This window comes from Delphinus delphis, chromosome 13 (genome assembly GCF_949987515.2).
Source record: "Delphinus delphis chromosome 13, mDelDel1.2, whole genome shotgun sequence".
NCBI lineage: Eukaryota > Metazoa > Chordata > Mammalia > Artiodactyla > Delphinidae > Delphinus > Delphinus delphis.
In genome coordinates this window covers 88,612,319-88,629,253 of record NC_082695.1, presented here as the reverse complement: position 1 = coordinate 88,629,253, position 16,935 = coordinate 88,612,319, and the positions used below count along the sequence as shown (strand labels likewise).

Here is a 16,935-nt window from a genome sequence, read left to right as displayed (position 1 = left end):
TCATGACAGGAGGTGGAGGGTTTGAACTAATCCTACAGGAAGCACTGATGTTTGTCCCTACACCCTAGTGAAAGGGTAAACTAGAAAAAAATCTGCCTATGGGATAGGAGGATTACAAGATTTCTCTGCCTGGCTCTACAAGAATATGTGTCAAAAAGCCCACCTGCACAATGGATTTGAGGTTGAAACTTTCGTCTCTGAAACTCAAAGCTAGGAAATTATCCCCCGTGAAAGGTGGTCCCAGGTTGGCAATATCCTGGAGACACACATAATCAACTGGGGTGACTCTGCCCCCGGGACACCTGGGAAGGCCCGGGACATTTTTGGTTGTCGTGATTGGGTGTGACTGGCATTGGTGGGAAGGAGCCAGGGGTGCCACGAAGCCCTACAGCGCACGTGCAGGACACCCCAGAACAAGGGCAGACCCAGCCCAATGCCATCAGCACCCCTGGTCCAGAGGGACGGCTCGCCACTCAAGCCTCATAGCTTCCTGCTGATGAAGCCTCAACCGAGATGAATTTACAAACCGAAATTATAAAATACACAGGGCAGAGTCCCACCTGAGCAAACCCCAGCAGACACAGGAATAAGAGGATCAGGCTCCTGGGAACTTGAGGTGACAGGATTATCAAAAATCTTCACAGACATCAAAGAAGGAATTAAAACCCCAGAGGAAGAAAGACATTATCACAAAGTCCAGGAGGATCTGAATAAGAAAGACAGTTTCCAGAGGTGAACAGATGAGACTGAAAGTAGAGTCTGTCAGGTTAGGGTCAGGGTGAGATCAGGTTGGGGTTAGGGTGAGGTCAGGCTGAGGTCAAGTTGGGTCAGGCTGAGATCAGGTTAGGTCAGGTTAGGTCAGCTTGAGGTCAGGTTGAGGTCAGGTTGAGGTCGGGTTAGGTCAGCTTGAGGTCAGGTTGGGTCAGCTTGAGGTCAGGCTGGGTCAGGTGGAGGCATTCTCTCCCAGGAACCCTCCAAAAGGGGTCAGTGCAAGACAGACATCACAGACAAGGACACATAAAGCAAGCAAAGGAGAAAGGAAAATGATCAATTCTGTTTACAGGAATCCCAGGAGAAGAGGTGAAAATAAACCAAGTGACGAAAATGTGGTGAAGATGGAAGACATCCAGCTGCAAAGGCTCAGTGCGCAATAGGACGAGGAGGTTCCACACCTGGCGCTTCACAGGGCGACCTGGGGGCTTTATCCTCAAAAGGAATGTGTGCTGTGGGACTTGGCTTCGTAGCTGCTCTGGGGAAAGACGCCCCCGTGTCTGGCACAGCCTCTCCCTCAGCTCAAAGCCCCGTGACACTGTAACTGGGGCTGGACACACTCAGCGGTCACCGCAGAAAGGGCCAGGGGCCTGGTCCACTGCCTCCAAGGCAGCCGTGGCCAGAGGAGAGGGAGCGTCTGCCCATCGTGCTGTGCGCCCGTCGGGTCCTGCCCCGGCTGGCACCCCCGCATTCCGTCCCTGGGCCCTTGGAGCTGCGGGCAGGAGGGGGGCCGGTTAGGGATGCATCTCCTGGGGGGCCTGCAAGGGAGCGCGGCAGAGGGGCGTGTGTGAATGAAAATGAAAAGGGGGAAAAACACACATGATTAGGAAGAGGTTCTCAAATACCAGGTCAACCCACAGTGGAGGAAATATTTATTCTGTAGCTGAATTTACCAATTTAGGCTTAAAAACATGAACTGGAGCAGACTAAAACCTCTTCAGCAGAGTATTCTCTAGGAGAGATTTCTTTCCTTGTACGAAACAGACAGCTTCTTACTTGGAGAAGGTGACCTTTAAAATGAGATCCCTGGCTGTACCTGGGACGAGGGATCCATGCTGTTGGGCACCCCGCACCCCCCTGTGGCCCCCATGTCCCCGGCCTGTGCACACGCTGGTGGACTCCCAGCTGTCAGCACCTGTCTCTTTGCCGGACAGGCCACAGATGCTTGAGGCTTCGTGCTCCCCGGGGCAGCTCTTGCCATGGTGACATGAAGCCCCTGAGCCCCCGGTCCCCGGCCGGGCCTCAGTGCAGACTCGGGGTTAGGGCGTGGGGGTGGGGGGTGGGGGGTGGGGTGGGGTAGGGGGTGGGGTGTGGGGGTGGTGGGTGGTTTGGTGTAGGGGGTGGGGCATGGGGTGGGCTGGGGGCTGGGGGGTGGGGACTGGGGTAGGGTGAGGCACGGGGGGGAGGGTGGGGGAACCAGGCGCCCCGAGGGCACAGGAGGCCCCCAGATGCGTCCAAAAGGTGGGTGTTTGATCTCAGCTGAAAAGCCAGTGGCTTTAGGATCTAAAACATTATTTCACACCGTAAATGTTGCCAGATAGTTAATCCAGTGATTAAAGGCTCTGATAGACTGTTCCCTGCCTCAGTTCTGGTTCGGAATCTTTACAAGTTCAGTTCACACGCCACCTCCTCCCTCACCTCTTCTCACCCTCAGCCGCCCGGTGGTTTGCGGGAAAAGGGGGCCGTGACCCGGCCCTTCCACAAGGACCATTCCAGCCTCTCGGCTGGTCTCTCCTTCCAGGTACCTGCTTTGCTTTACAGCTGAAATGCTTAACCTCTGAGCTGACACAGGTTCACCAGAATGAACACATAAAACAGGCCATGTGACAGGATGGAAAAAGTGATCTAAATAAGAAATGCTTTTCTCCAACTAGCAGATGACTGCGGCTGAGCTAGTTTAAAATAAAAATGCATCTAACCTCCTGACGATAAAGAGAGCAGAGGTTAATATTTCGTGAGCCACTGCCTTTTTTGTTTTTCAATTCTTATTGTCCTACCAAGACAAACATCATATGAATTAAGATAAAAATCATCTATGGGTTAAAAACAAAGATCCAAAGGCAAAGAACTAATTTTAAATGAAACATGATTCTTAGGAAGTTTCAGCCTTAAAGATACGTACTATTAGGATCATTCCTATCATTTCCTTCCAGTTGTTAAACTCCAGTGTGTTCAACTATTTTGTTTCGAAATGCATTTATATTCTATATGTCAAAGTTACACAAATTACAAAAGGCTTCTAAAGTGTATATATGAACAGAACTCAAGACTTGCTGATTAGATCGATCTAATTCTTAGCCATGTTGCTGACGGAAAGGCTGGTGGTTATTTCTCAGTTATGATTTATGAGAACCACATATAATCTCCAAATCTGTAAGACACGTTGGCATTTGGTAACTGATAACTCTTATTCACAAAGCATGAGGTATATACACAGCAGAGCTGCATATAATGGCCCTGAAGATTTTTCTTAAATTACACTTTCAATTTTGAGCTTGAAGAGATCCTTTTACCCAATTTGTCCAGTGGTAGCATCTCGCAGAACCGCAGGGTGCAGACACTGACACAGTCCAGACACAGCATCCGTCACCACCACGGCCCCCGCAACCCACCTCCAGCCCTCCCAGCCCCACCCCCAAACCTAACCCGGCCACCACTGGTCTGTTCTCTGTCCCTGTACTCCCGTCATCCCGAGAATGGTGTATAGAAGGACCTGCGCTGTTATGTAACCTTTGAGGATTGGCTCTTTCACTCAGCGTAATTCTCTGAAGACTCACTGGGTTGTTGCTGTATCAACAGTTCACGCCACGAGCTCTCATGGTGTGGATGCTCACAGCTCTTGAACCGCCCACGAGGTGAAGGACAGCTGGGTTCCTTCTACGATTTGGCTGTACGAGCAAAGCTGCTATAAACATTTCCATAAAGGTTTTTTCCCCTCTCTGGGTTAAATAGCCAGTGGAGCAAAAGTTTTTACTTTTTTTTTTTTTTTTTTTTTTTTTTTTGCGGTACGTGGGCCTCTCACTGCTGTGGCCTCTCCGTTGCGGAGCACAGGCTCCGGACACGCAGGCTCAGCGGCCATGGCTCACGGGCCCATCCGCTCTGCGGCACGTGGGATCTTCCCGGACCGGGGCACGAACCCGTGTCCCCTGCATCGGCAGGTGGACTCCCAACCACTGCGCCACCAGGGAAGCCCCAAAAGTTTTTACTTTTGATAAAGTCTAATTTACATTTCTTTTTTCCTCACTGTGCTTTTGGTATCAAGAATGATGTGTATGATCCAACATCCCAAAGATTTTCTACTGTTATTTTTCTAAAGTTAATAGTTTTGCATTTTACATTTAAGTCGGACTTAATTTGACTTACATTGAAGTCTGACTTAATTCTTGTATAAGGTGTGGGACTTAGGTGCTCAGCAGGAAAATACGTCTACACCATCTTCCCGGAAGTGGAAGTCCCCAAAGATTTTGAAAGCAAGCTATAAAATGTTCGCTAATCTTGTGACTTATGATAGAGTCATTTACAAGAAATTCTGCCGGCTCTGGAAACAAGTTACAATAAAATAAAACCAATGTAATTTCTCCTCTAAAAATTTTACAGTTTACTTAAATGATATGCTTGGAGCATCTAGCGTGTCTTCATGTTCTAGCTGCTCCGTATCTTACACATTCTTTGGAAGCTGTGTGTAAATATAAATTTGTAAACAGATGTTTCAGGTGCCCATTGACTCTGATTTCTAAACAAATAGTTTTTCTAAAATTATTCTTAGAATAGCAGTCACTGAAAGCGGCTCTAGTCTCCCAGCATGACTCGGAATTTTAATAGCAATCTTCACCCACATTCCACCCAATTCTGAGGGAACATCTGGCCTTGGTTCCAACAGCTGTGACACCCGCCACCCACCTTGTACCGGTACCCGGTGGTGGAAATGCGCCAGTTCTCTCAAACCCCTCTGTTCAACCTCTGCCTTTTGGGGATTTGAAATCATAAGCCTAGACTGGGTTAATTTACCTCTAAGTGTTTATTAAGCTCAGATAGTTCTACTGAATAAATAGGAAAGACATATCCGATCTGCTCAGAGCGTGGACATGAACACGCCCAGCATAGTTTGTAGGCTCGTACAGCTAAACGCTTTCTCTTTCTACTGCAATCGCACTTCACCACCTGGGACCACGTCTTCCCACTGAAGAACCGTTTCTCACCAGAAGCGGCTCATTTCTGATGGGAGCAGGCCAGGCCCAACGTGAGATCAGACACCGTGTGCCAGAAAGCAAGGCAGAGCTCCAGTGTCAAAGGGCATGAGTCAAAGGTCGAGGGTGGCACAGAAGGGCTCCTTCAGGCAGACTTTGAAAGTCTAAATACATAGTGACTGGACTTAACACACGAGTAAGTAAAGCCCTCAAGTCTATGGTACATACAGTATACACAGTGACAAAGAGAGGAAGAAAGAGAAAAATCAACTCACCGTCGGAAAACAAGACATCCGCACGGTGCTGGCTACCACGTCATCGAGAGGGGGGCGGGCTTCACGACGGGTGCGAACCATGTCCACCCCTAATCCCGTAGCCGAACTTGGTGCCAAGGGTCTGGGCTGTGGTGAAGGTGCAGCGGTCAGAGTCTCCAGCAGCCGTCCAGCTCTGCCCTGGGCAAGGACGAGCTCCAACAGGTGTCCAGACCCAAGTCCCTGCATCCGGAGGATACGGGAAGAGGGAGAGACAACTGGGGTCTTCAGAGTCAATGACCAGGGAAAATAAAAGGTGGGAGGGATGTTCTAGAATGTGGGGTAAAGGAGATCAAGAGACATAACCAAATGAAGTACATAAACCTTGATTAGATTTTATCCAAAAAACCTACAAAACACAGTTTTGGGACAACTGGGGAAATCTGAATTTGGACCTGATATATTCATTGTTGTTAACTTTCTTAGGTGTTACAGTGGAATTTGGTTACAGAAGAGAATGACCTTATTTTTAGTAGATGCATGCTTAACTATTCAGGGATAATTGTCTTGGTTTCTGTAAACTACTTCCAAATGGTTCATACATTTCATATATATATGGACACACACACATATATATACACACATTTCATATATATATATATATATATATATATATATATATACACACATATATATATATATATATATATATATATACTTCCACACAGATGGCTAGGTTTTCACTGTACTACTCTTTCAACTTCTTTTTATGCTTGAAATTTTTCACTTAGAAAGAGCTAGGAAAGGGGCTTCCCTGGTGGCGCAGTGGTTGAGAATCCGCCTGCCAATGCAGCGGACACGAGTTCGAGACCTGGTCGGGGAAGATCCCACATGCCGCGGAGCAACTAAGCCCGTGCGCCACAACTACTGAGCCCGCTAGCCACAACTACTGAAGCCTGCGCGCCTAGAGCCCGTGCTCTGCAACAAGAGAAGCCACTGCAGTGAGAAGCCCGCGCGCCACAACGAACAGTAGCCCCCACTCACGGTAACCAGAGAAAGCCCGCGTGCAGCAATGAAGACCCAACGCAGCCAAAAATAAAATAAAATAAATAAATTTTAAAAAGGAGCTAGGAAAAAGCAGCCCCCTGCCAAAACCAACTAAACGTGATTCTAATGACATTACTTTTCTCCTCACAAAGCAGGAGGCAGAGCAACACACGCCTCCATTTTTATTGAAGGAAACATTAATAATGGTTATGCTGTGTCAGCTGGGCTGGGCCACGGGTGCCCAGATATTTGGTCTAACACTTTTCTGGGTGTTTCCGCCGAGGCGTTTTTGGATGAGATTAACATCTAATCTGTAGAGTGAAGCGGGCTGCCCTCCCTGACGTGGCTGTCTTACATCTTATGTCTTAGCATGAAGGTTTTTAAAGATACAAACCCTGCTATGTAGCCAAGCCCGCTGCCTCTCGGCCCTGCAAGGTCCCCCTCCCCCCTCCACCGACGCCCGACGCCGGGTCCCTGCTCCTGCTGCTGGTGGCGTTTCTGGGCTGGCAGCTTACGTCGGCTGTGGGTCACCCCACCTTCCTTTCCCTTCCTGGCGCCTGCCAGCTGCGCTAGGACAGAGCCCGCACACCCTCCGACACAGAGGCCCTGGTCAAGGACTCAGCTTTGCTTGTGTGGATCTGCCTTTGTGCTGTTTCAGTCAGAACCATCACTCAGAACCGACCACACTGGTCTTGACCACGTGGGCCAAATGACTCTTTTACACATATTGACTTGTCCATCGTTCATTCACTTTTCAGCACACTTTGACCTGCTCCCAATGGCTCCTGCCCATCCGCGGGGAGTTCTGCAAAAGTTTGTTTCTTTTAAGATACTGTGGCCACAGATTTGGGTTTTGTTCTATAAACTCGTCCTTACTAATTTCTCACTTTGCAAACATCACTCACACCGTAGGTGTCGAAAGAAAAGCAATTAGAATCACAACGGAAATTCCCAAGGACTACAGTCACATCCAAGGCAGCAGGAGAGATTTAGGTTACGTGGCGAGAGAGCCTCCATTCATTATAAGCTTGAGAAACACTGAGAAAAGTTACATAACATCCTTCCCGGCCAGTTTTTAAGGGAAGTCGGGCCTCTGCCTGCCACACCGACGGGGAGGCGCCAGCTGGCAGGCGAGCAGGTGAGGCGGAAGCGGCCCAGCTCTCGCAGGGCCGGCGTGTGCTGCAATGCGGGGACAAAGCCAAGACTGTGTTTCTTTGAAAACAACACACGTAAATGTGTGAACGCCTCGTAAGCCTGCCAGGTGCTGCACACAGCGAGATTCCCGCATGTAGGCGGGAAAACCCGGGACGGAGCCAGAAGCCAGGTGCCGGGGCCAGTTACTCAAAAGTTACTTAAAATCTCTCAGGGTCTCAGGGTCCGGTCGGTGAATCAAGGGATTGGATGAGATGATCCCTAGGCCTCTTCCAGACTCAAGGTCCATAAGTACCAGACAAGAGTGGAAAAGATGGAAAGCCTAGCCTCTTGGAAAAAAGCAAAAGAGAGCGGGAAGATGGAGGGGGGCAGTAGCAGCAAAGCCTGAAGAAAAGAGAGACCTGGGCAGGTGGGGGACACCTGGCGGCAGGTAGACACAGTTCCACCGGGGGGTTAGCACCCTCGACCACCAGCCCAACTTTCAGTCCGGGTCCTGGGAGGAAATGATGTTTCCTCTGTGGTCTCCGTGTCCTGGGGTGAGGCAGCCCTGAGGAGAATGAGGTCGGCTGGAGCCTGGGGCACCCAGGGGACAAGGATGGGAGGGGACAGTGGACACAGTCTCTCTGGGGGCCCCGAGTTCTTCATTTTGCCACCACTCCACTCTGCTCTACTCAGAGCTCCTCGTGGCCATCTCTCTTTGTCTTTGTCTCTGTCTCTGTCTTTCTCTGTCTCTGTCTTTCTCTCTCTGTGTCTGTCTCCCTCCTTCCTCCCCAGCACAGCCTCAGGCTCCGGGGAGCTGTCCGGTGGGGACAGGCGTCTGAGTGGCCAGTCCATGCCACTGGTTCTTTCCCCAAATCTCTGTCCTCCTCCCTCTTGGGCATTAACCTCTGAGGAAATCGCTGTTTTCAGGTGTCCACATGTTGGGACTCTTTAGGCGATGGTTTTAATTCGATGAGCCCATTCTCCCCGGGGGTGTCTGGGCCACACGCAGGACCCTCTTACCGTTGGCTGGTTTCCCCACGTCAGGGCTCATCCCAGGGAGCCCTCTTCCAGAGCTGCTGTCTCCCAGGCCGTCTGCCGGTGCTTCTCCAACCCCTGAAACGACAGGTCGGCCCTCCTTCGGGGCGCCGTGTCTGGACGTTGGTTGGTCACGGACTTCTTACAGAATCCGGGAAACACGGTTCACTGCCTCCTAAAGCACACGGTCGGTCTGGGGGTCTGAGGACCCTCTGAAGTCTGCCGTGGTCACGGGGCCCCACGGTCCCGGGGGAATGTTCATTCCAATTACCCACTTAATGACATCGTGATGGTCATTGTACTTCGTCCCAATCAACGTTCTCACTCGCGTCTCCAAGGTGTGCACATGCTCTGAGCGCAGGGCTTTGACAAGACAGATGGAAACATAATAGCTTCTCAGAACTTGTTCTTTTCTTATCTCCTCTCGGTCTCCCATCAGCGACCTAGACAGACACTCGGCGTATCGCTCTATAAATGTAAGAACTGTCACCTCCAGGCTCAAACGCAAGGCCCCTGACCACGTCTTCCCTGTTGCAGGGAGAGGATTCTTTCTGGAGGCCAGTGTGTGTCCTGTGCCCTCATCCTGCCTCGCCTCCCCAATTATTCCCTCTTCCAGCCCCCTGTGGGCTCTTTCTAATCAGCAGAAGAGCAATTCACAGATGGACACCCCTGCCCCCAGTGCTAGCCGCTTCCGGCCCTGCCTGCTGGGCGAGAGTCTCCACCGTGCGCACCTGCCCCGGCCCCACAGAGCGCTCGGGGGATGAACAGCGCATCCCTCTGGAAGCCTCCCCTCTCTGGGCCCACCCGGGGCTCCCCGGCTCGCCCCGCTGCCCCCACAGGCCCGACGCCCTCCTGGACGACCGTGAGCTATGCCCTTGCACGTGGTAAGTGAGCTGTCCTCGAGTGGAGGAGCCGCTGGGGCAGAAGCCCAGGGGTCACCAGGGCTCAGGCCACCTGCGCACCACTGTCAGCCGCCCGGAGCCCAGCTGACCCGTGTGTGCACTGCAGCACCTGCCCGTGGCCCAGGCCTCTGTGCGCGCCCAGGCCCCAGGCTCTGTTGCGTGATTCACAGGACGAACGATCACTTCAGAGGCGCCCGGGCCTCACCCTCAGCAGGGTTAGGGTCTCTGGACCCTCAGCATGAACCTCCTTATGGGCTTCAGTGCGTCTCCCTGTGCCTGTGAGCCTACGGGCTGGAAGAGCATCTTGTGTTCCAGGACAACGGTAACTGCTGAGTCTGCTTCAGGGTATAGCTGAGAGGATTCTAATTAGCACATCTGTATGCGGATGTCTGTTACATCCATTGTTTTCTCTGAAATAGCTATTTGCATAGGTGCTTTTGCTTCTGGAGCCCAGAGGAGAGGGGCTTCCACCCAGCCTCGGAGCTGCGGCACCAGCGGGGGGAAGGGAGTCGCCCCATCCCTTACGCGTGGATTCCTGGTTTCCAGCCTGTGATTTGGAGGAAACATCGCCCCGAGGGAGGGGTTCACACTGGCATTCTGTCTCTCTGCAGCATTTCCCAAATCCATCCTGAGCACCCTCAGTGTGTCAAGGGGCCCCCAGTGGGTTTGTCCCCACCCCTATCAATTTCTAAACCCACATAATGAAAGCTCTTGAATGGTCTAAAATAGACCGCGGAGTTTGAGAGCCGCTGTCCTGAGCTAGCGAGCCCCCTGGCCCTGCCCCGCTGGTGGGGGCCTGAGCTCTCGCTGGGCCCCGGGGGGCTTCCTGAGCTAAGAGGCTGAGCCTGCGGTCCAGCCTGGCCCTGGACACCGACCCCAGAGCAGATGTTTGTACAGGACGGAGCTACTGAAACTGCAGTGAATGGAAAGATGATGGTTTGAAATTCTCGTGGGTCACGGCTGCTACCCGCTACCGCTCTCTGCCCATCACACAGGGATCGCGGGGGGGGGGGGGTGGGCGTCCCTGTGTGGACCAGTATCCCTGGCACCTGAGAGGAGGGGCTGCAGCTTGAGGGCACAGGGCTGGCCCAGACCAGCCCCCAAACCCTCCAACTCCAGCTCCGGGGCCCCTGGACTCTCTGGGGCCTTAAGTGAGGGTCCCCAGGCTGGTCCCCAGAAGGAGGCCCAAGGCTTCCACTGCAATCCCATAAAAGACCAGAGGCCCCCAGTGATCCCAGTAAGAGCAGGCGGCCTCCTCACAGGCTCCAAACATCAGATCTCAGCTCCCTGAGCAGGAAGTGAACAAAGCAAAGTTTCTAGATAATTGAATTTTTACTTTTTAGTCAGGACAATTCTTAATTGGTAATTCCTTTTTCAAATCAATTTTATTAAACAAGTAATCATTCCCACACCTTCTGCAACAGAGTGTGATGCACGTAACTGGACCTCCGTGTGAGCCCCTGCGAGGCTGTGGGGCACCGCTGTGCTGTCACCTTCTCCAGGGAGTCCCGACAGCAGGGGACTCCTGTGCACCCCGAACCCCTCACGGAAGGAGCAGTGCACCTCAGGAGAGGGGGTGCTGCCTACTCTCTGCAGAAATAAGTCTTCAATCCAAGTCTGAAGTGACTGCCTCACTGTGAAGACCTCATGCACCAGAAATTCTCTCTCCAGTTCGGCGCGGTGTCTCTGAAAATTATCAGAAACACCCCAACTAACTGCCCACGCAGAGGAGAGTGACCGAGTAACTACCACGGTCCACACAGTGAGCAACCAGCCGCTGCAAAGAGAACGAGGAAGATGTCTGCAGCCGGGCGTGATGACTTCCGGGACGTGTGTTCAGGGGCACATCTGGAGACGCACAGTCTAGTGAGGCAGAGGCATATAACACGCACAGGGCCTGCCTGTGCAGGAGACATTTAGGAAGGAGAAGCAGAAACCACAGGGACTGGTCCCCGGCTGGGCGGGTGGGGAGGACAGGGCGGGGGCCCCCCCTGAGCTCCCAGAGCCACACGCTCCACGTTCCCTTTGCCACCAACGACCAACAGCCAGGTGGGAGAGAAAACAGTACGAGCCTCACCGTAGGGGTGGGAGGAAGAGAGAACCCGCCCGAGAAGCCGTGGGAAACAGCATTGATGGCTGTGAGGCCACAGACAAAAGAGCTGGGCGTGCAAGGCTGTGCCGAGTAGGTAAACTCTCAGGCTGAGAACATCCTTCTGCAGTGTCAGCAACTCGATATGCAAAGAAAAACTGGAATTGCAGACTCAGGAGATGAAGGAGAAACACAACCCAGACGTGGGGTGGGATCCGAGCGTCCTGGAGCACAAGTGAGAACGGGAGACCCCGGAATGGGCTTCAGCACAGTCACCGTGCAGGACCAGCGTTGATTCCCTGGTTTCACTGTGTTTTTGCAGAAGATCTTAACATGAGGGGAAGCTCGGTGGGGATACAGGAGAACTCTGTGCTAATTTTTCAGCTGTTCTGGAAGTTTAAAATAGTTCAAATAAGAAGGTTTTTTTTAATCTAATTTTTTCTGTTTAAACCCTGAGGCACTGGAATGAAAAGCACCTTGAGTCTGAACTTGATGAGTTTCACTTCAGCCTTCACACCCCCTCCCCAGATATCAGCGCTGGGATCTCCTCAAAGGCAAAACCCAGACACTCAGCCCACTTCCAGCGTGGCCTCTGACGCTTTCTGCAGAAACCAGAAACCGTCCAAAATTCCCATGAAACACCAGACACTCGAACAGCCGATCTTACGAAAGAAGAGCAAAGTTGGAGGACTCACGTTCCAATTTCAGAACATACCACAAAACTGCAGTAACTAAGAGGGTGGTCCTGGCACGTGGGCATCATCGAGAGCCCAAGACAAAGCCTCACGATCACACTCAGTTGATCTAGACACGGGTGCCGGGTCCACTCAACGTGGAAAGGACAGTCTTGTTAACAAATGGTGCTGGGAACACTGGACAGTCACGTGCAAAAGGGTGAACTTGAACCCCTACCTTACATCACATGTAACACTCCACTCAAGATGGGTCAGTAATCTAAGTTTAAGAGCTAAAACTATAAAAACGAAGTAAGAATGGGGTCAAATCTTCACGATCTTACATCTGGCAATGCTTAAATATGACACAAAAAGCACACACAGCAAAATCTAAAAATAGATCAACTGGACTTGATTAAAATTAGACTTTGGTGCATTGAAAGACTCTATCAGCAGAGTGAAAAGACAACCCACAGAACAGGAGAAAATATATGCAAATCACATACCTCATCAGGGTTTAATATCGAGAATATATAAAGAGTTCTCACAACTCAACAACAAAAAGAGAAACAACCCAGTTTTAAAATGGGCAAAGCACTTGAATAGACATTTCTCCAAAGAAGGCAAACAGCCAAAAAGCACATGAAAAGATGCCACACATCCTTAGTCCCTGGGGAAATGCAAACCAAACCCACAGTGAGATTCTATGGGGATGACTTTAGTCAGACAGACAGACAGTGGCAAGCACTGACTGGAATGCGGAGAAACTGGACGCCCACACAGCGCTGGTGGGAATGTAAAATGGTGCAGCCTCGGTGGAAAACAGTTTGATGGTTTCTCAAAAAAGTAAACACAGAATTACCATATGACCCGGCAATTCCACTCCTAAGTATATACCAAAATAATCGAAAGAAGGGACTCCAACAGTTATATGTCAGCCAATGTCTGCAGCAGCATTATTCCCAATAGCCAAATTGGGAGCAACCCTCAACAGATGAACAAATAAACAGTGCGGTCCACCCACGCAAGGGGATATTTCTCAGCCACAGAAAGACATGAAGTACCGACACCTGCTACAACATGGATAAGTCCTGAAATCATTGTGCTAAGCGAAATAAGGCAGACACAAAAGGACCAATATTGTATGAAACAGCTAGAAGAGGCAAATTTGTATAGACAGAAAGTAGACTAGAAGTTACCAGGGGATGGGGTTTCCCTCGTGGCACAGTGGTTAAGAATCTGCCTGCCAACGCAGGGGACACGGGTTCGAGCCCTGGTCCGGGAAGATCCCACGTTCTGCGGAGCAACTAAGCCTGTGTGCCACAACTACAGAGCCTGTGCTCTAGAGCCCACGAGCCACAACTACTGAAGCCTGCGGGCCTAGAGCCCGTGCTCCGCAATAAGAGAAGCCACCACAATGAGAAGCCACCACAATGAGAAGCCCGCGCACCGTAACTAGAGAAAGCCTGCACGCAGCAAAGAAGACCCAACGCAACCAAAAATAAATAAAATAAAAATAAATTTTTAAAAAAAGAAGTTACCAGGGGCTGAAGAGGGGAAATAGGGAATTATTGCTTAATGGGCACAGGGTCTGTCTGGGGTGATGAAAAAATCCCGAAAATAGTGGTGATGGTCACACAGCACGGTGAGTGTAGTTAACACCACAACAGTACAATGTAAAACGGTCGAAACAGCCAACTCTACGCTTTACACGGTGCGGAGCCTCCAGCCGTGGCCTGAGCTGACTCGCCACCCTGACCGGTGACACGGCCCCGGCGCGGCCCAGCCAGAGCGGACAGCAGGCGCCGGCTGCACACTGCCGTGTAGACCGCGCGCTCAGCGTGGCGCCCCGTGCGGACCCACAGCCGTGAGTGACGGGGCCTGGGGTGTGCATGGAGGAGCCCTCCCCATCTGCTCACACGCTGCGGCCTGAGCCCCAGCTGTACCCGATCGGCCACCAGGGAAGCTCCCAGGACAGTGAGGCCGAGTGTCCTGCCCCAGGGCAGGTGCCCGGGACAGCCAGGCGGTGCCGGCGGCGGAGCCGTCCCAGGCGGCCATGGCCCGCGGGGTCCTGCCTGCGTTGTCCTGCCCAGCGTCCCTCTGCCGGCTCCTCCCATAGCCAGTGCCCTGTGGGCATGTGGCCTCGTCCGCTGGCCTCCCCACGTGGCCGCTGCCCCTCGCTGGGCTCGGGTCAAGGGGGTCTCACCCCCCCCCCCCCCCGCCATGGCAGAGCTCTCTGCTCTTCTTACTTTGCTTCTTTCATCTCTTGAGTATTTGCAGATGCCTCAGTTTCTTGTTTGACACGCGGTCACTGAGGTGCCATATCGCCAGGCACCAGGCTGGGCCCTGGGCTCTGAGGGGCTGGACCGAGAGTCACAGGTGATTCCAGAAGCCTGGCCAGACCTCGGGCTGCTGGACGCCCACCTCTGCTCCCTGGGAGCGGCTCACCCTGCAAGCGGCACGCAGAGCACCGCGCCAGCCCTCTGGAGTCTCCAGGACAAGGTTCTGTCTGGGGACACAGAGGCTCTGCAGGTTCCGGCTGGGTCAGCATCGCACGTCCCCAGAGGTGATGACTTAGCTGCTCTGGCAGCAGCCCACATTCTCTGTAATTAGGACCCCTTAGGAGACGCCTTCGCAGCCCTTAAGCGATTTTGAGGGGGAGCCCCCGCTGTGACTTCAGGCTTCAGAAAACAACATTTTTAGAAGAAATGCTGCTTCCTGTCAGCAATGGGAAGACTTTTTCCCCCTTCTCCTTTATCCACAGCTGCTATAGATAAAAATGGGTCAAAATAAGTAAAAACTGACATCCTGCTCCTGCAGTCACGAGGGCCCCCTGCCACGCGGAGGCCCCTGTCACGCGGAGGCCCCTGTCACGCGGAGGCCCCCTGCCACGTGGAGGCCCTGTGCACCCCCCTTCGATGGGGCGCCAGCCATGAGGCTCCTGAAGGGACCAGGCGTCAGTCAGTGACGGGAGACCCCTTCCTGGGAAACATCTGTGCTGGTTACATTTTCTCCTCTGGCAAGTCAGTTCCTAGGAGGCAAAGGGCACTAGCAGTAAGGATGTGTCCCAGTCGTGGTCCCACCTCGCTGGACAGGGTTCACCGGGGACACGGCTGGACCAGAGGCGGAGCGGGGCTCCATCCTCAGTGGAAGCCCAGAGGACCTCCGGGCAGAAGCAGCGGGCGGAGGCTCGGCGCAGGGCCCCAGGAGGTGGGGCGTGTGTGGGGAGGGCCGGGGATGGGGGCGCGGGCGGGGGCACAGTGCCCGAAAGGGCTGCTGGTGTGGCCCCTGCTTTACAAGCTGGGCTGTATCCAGGCCTGGCCGTTGTAAATGAAAGAAACTTCCATGTACAAGGTACTTAGGGATACACCCGACCAAGGAGGTAAAAGCCCGTTCCCTGAGAACTACAAAAGGCTGTTAAAGGGAACGAAAGAAGACACAAATAATTGGAAATACATCCCATGTTCATGGACTGAAAGACTTAATATGATTATGATATCTACACGACCCAGAGCGATCTGCAGCTTCAGTGCAATCCCTGTCAAATCCCAATGAGGTTTTTTGCAGAAATAGGAGAGCCATCCTGAAGTTCATGTGGAACCTCAAGGGCCCCGAAATAGACAAGACAATCTTGAAAAGGAACAAAGGTGGAGGCCTCACCCTTCCTGATTTCAAAACTTACTACAAAGCTGTAGCCAACAAAACAGTACATCACTGGCACAAAGACAGTTTATGACCAACAGAACGAATTGCGAACCCTGAAATCAACCCTCGAATACGTGCTTAAATGGTGCCAAGACCATTCAATGCGGAAGACCATCTCTGCAACAAACGGTGTTGGGAAAACTGGATATCTGTATGCAAAAAAAAAAAAAAAAATTAAAAATAGAGTCACTGTATGATCCAATAATGCTAGTTCTGTGTATCTACCCAGAAGAATTGAAAGCAGGGACTCAAACAGATACTGTGCGCCCACGTTCACAGCAGCGCGGTTCACAACAGCCAAAGGTGGAAGCAACCCAGGTGTCCATCAGCCGACGGGTGGGTCAGCAGCAGGTGGTGATAGACACAGGGAATGTTATAAGGTTACGTTATAAAAAGGAAAGAAATTCCGCTACAACGTGGACCAACCTTGAGAACACCGTGCTAAGTGAGAGAAGCCAGTCACAAAAGGGCAAACATTGTAGGAGGTCCCTTGAGGAGTTAAATTCAGGGACCGAAAGCAGGAGGGGGCGGGGGCTGGGGGAGGGGAGGAGGAGTGAGTGCTTCACGGGGACAGCGTCACCTGGAAAATGAGGAGGTTCTGGAGACGGAGATGGGGATGGTTACACAAGAATTCAAATGCATCTAATGCCACTGAACTGTACACTTAAAAATTGTTAAAATGGTAAATTTTACGTTACGTATAGTTTACTGCAATTAGCCATGTAGTTGCCTAGATCTTATCACTGATTAGTTTTCAGATCACAGGGATCATGAAGAAAGCACTGTTTAGACGGCCAAAACATGAAACTTCGGTCATGTTTAAGGAACCCTGGCCGTGGCATCTGTACTTTCCTTTTGGTACACCCGGTGGTTCCTCACGCTTTCCTATTTCCATTCTTTTTCCTCAGCTAAAATGTCCCTCTCAGAAGACTGCTTCGGAACACCCGGGGCAGACTGCACAGTTCACGTTCGCAGTGATGCGCACGAGATTCCTGGAAGAACCCGCTGTCTTGTGTTGTGAGGTCACAAGCAGGGACTCTCAGCCTTCCCAGAAACTGACAACTACCCCCTTCCTAGGGGAACCCCCGGCTGCTCTCCTGGGGCCTCACAAGCTTGCGGCGTCTGAGGGGCGCGAGGGTG

At 52.1% G+C, this 16,935-nt stretch overlaps 1 protein-coding gene across 2 annotated transcripts in view; it reads right to left on the bottom strand.

The window, feature by feature from the left end:
- The window catches only part of KCNG2 (potassium voltage-gated channel modifier subfamily G member 2), a 71,831-nt gene that overhangs the window by 38,177 nt on the left and 16,719 nt on the right, over positions 1 to 16,935 (bottom strand). Inside the window, exons 1-2 of one of the 2 annotated variants that reach the window (XM_060029267.1) lie at positions 15,848 to 15,941; positions 5,234 to 5,452 (exon numbers count right to left, since the gene is read on the bottom strand). The exons of the other annotated variant lie outside the window; for it this stretch is intronic. Coding sequence (XP_059885250.1) covers positions 5,234 to 5,452; positions 15,848 to 15,910 — 282 coding nt within the window. The 5' untranslated portion in view covers positions 15,911 to 15,941. Of the gene's footprint in view, positions 1 to 5,233; positions 5,453 to 15,847; positions 15,942 to 16,935 lie in introns of those variants that run through there. 2 annotated transcript variants of the gene reach the window in all.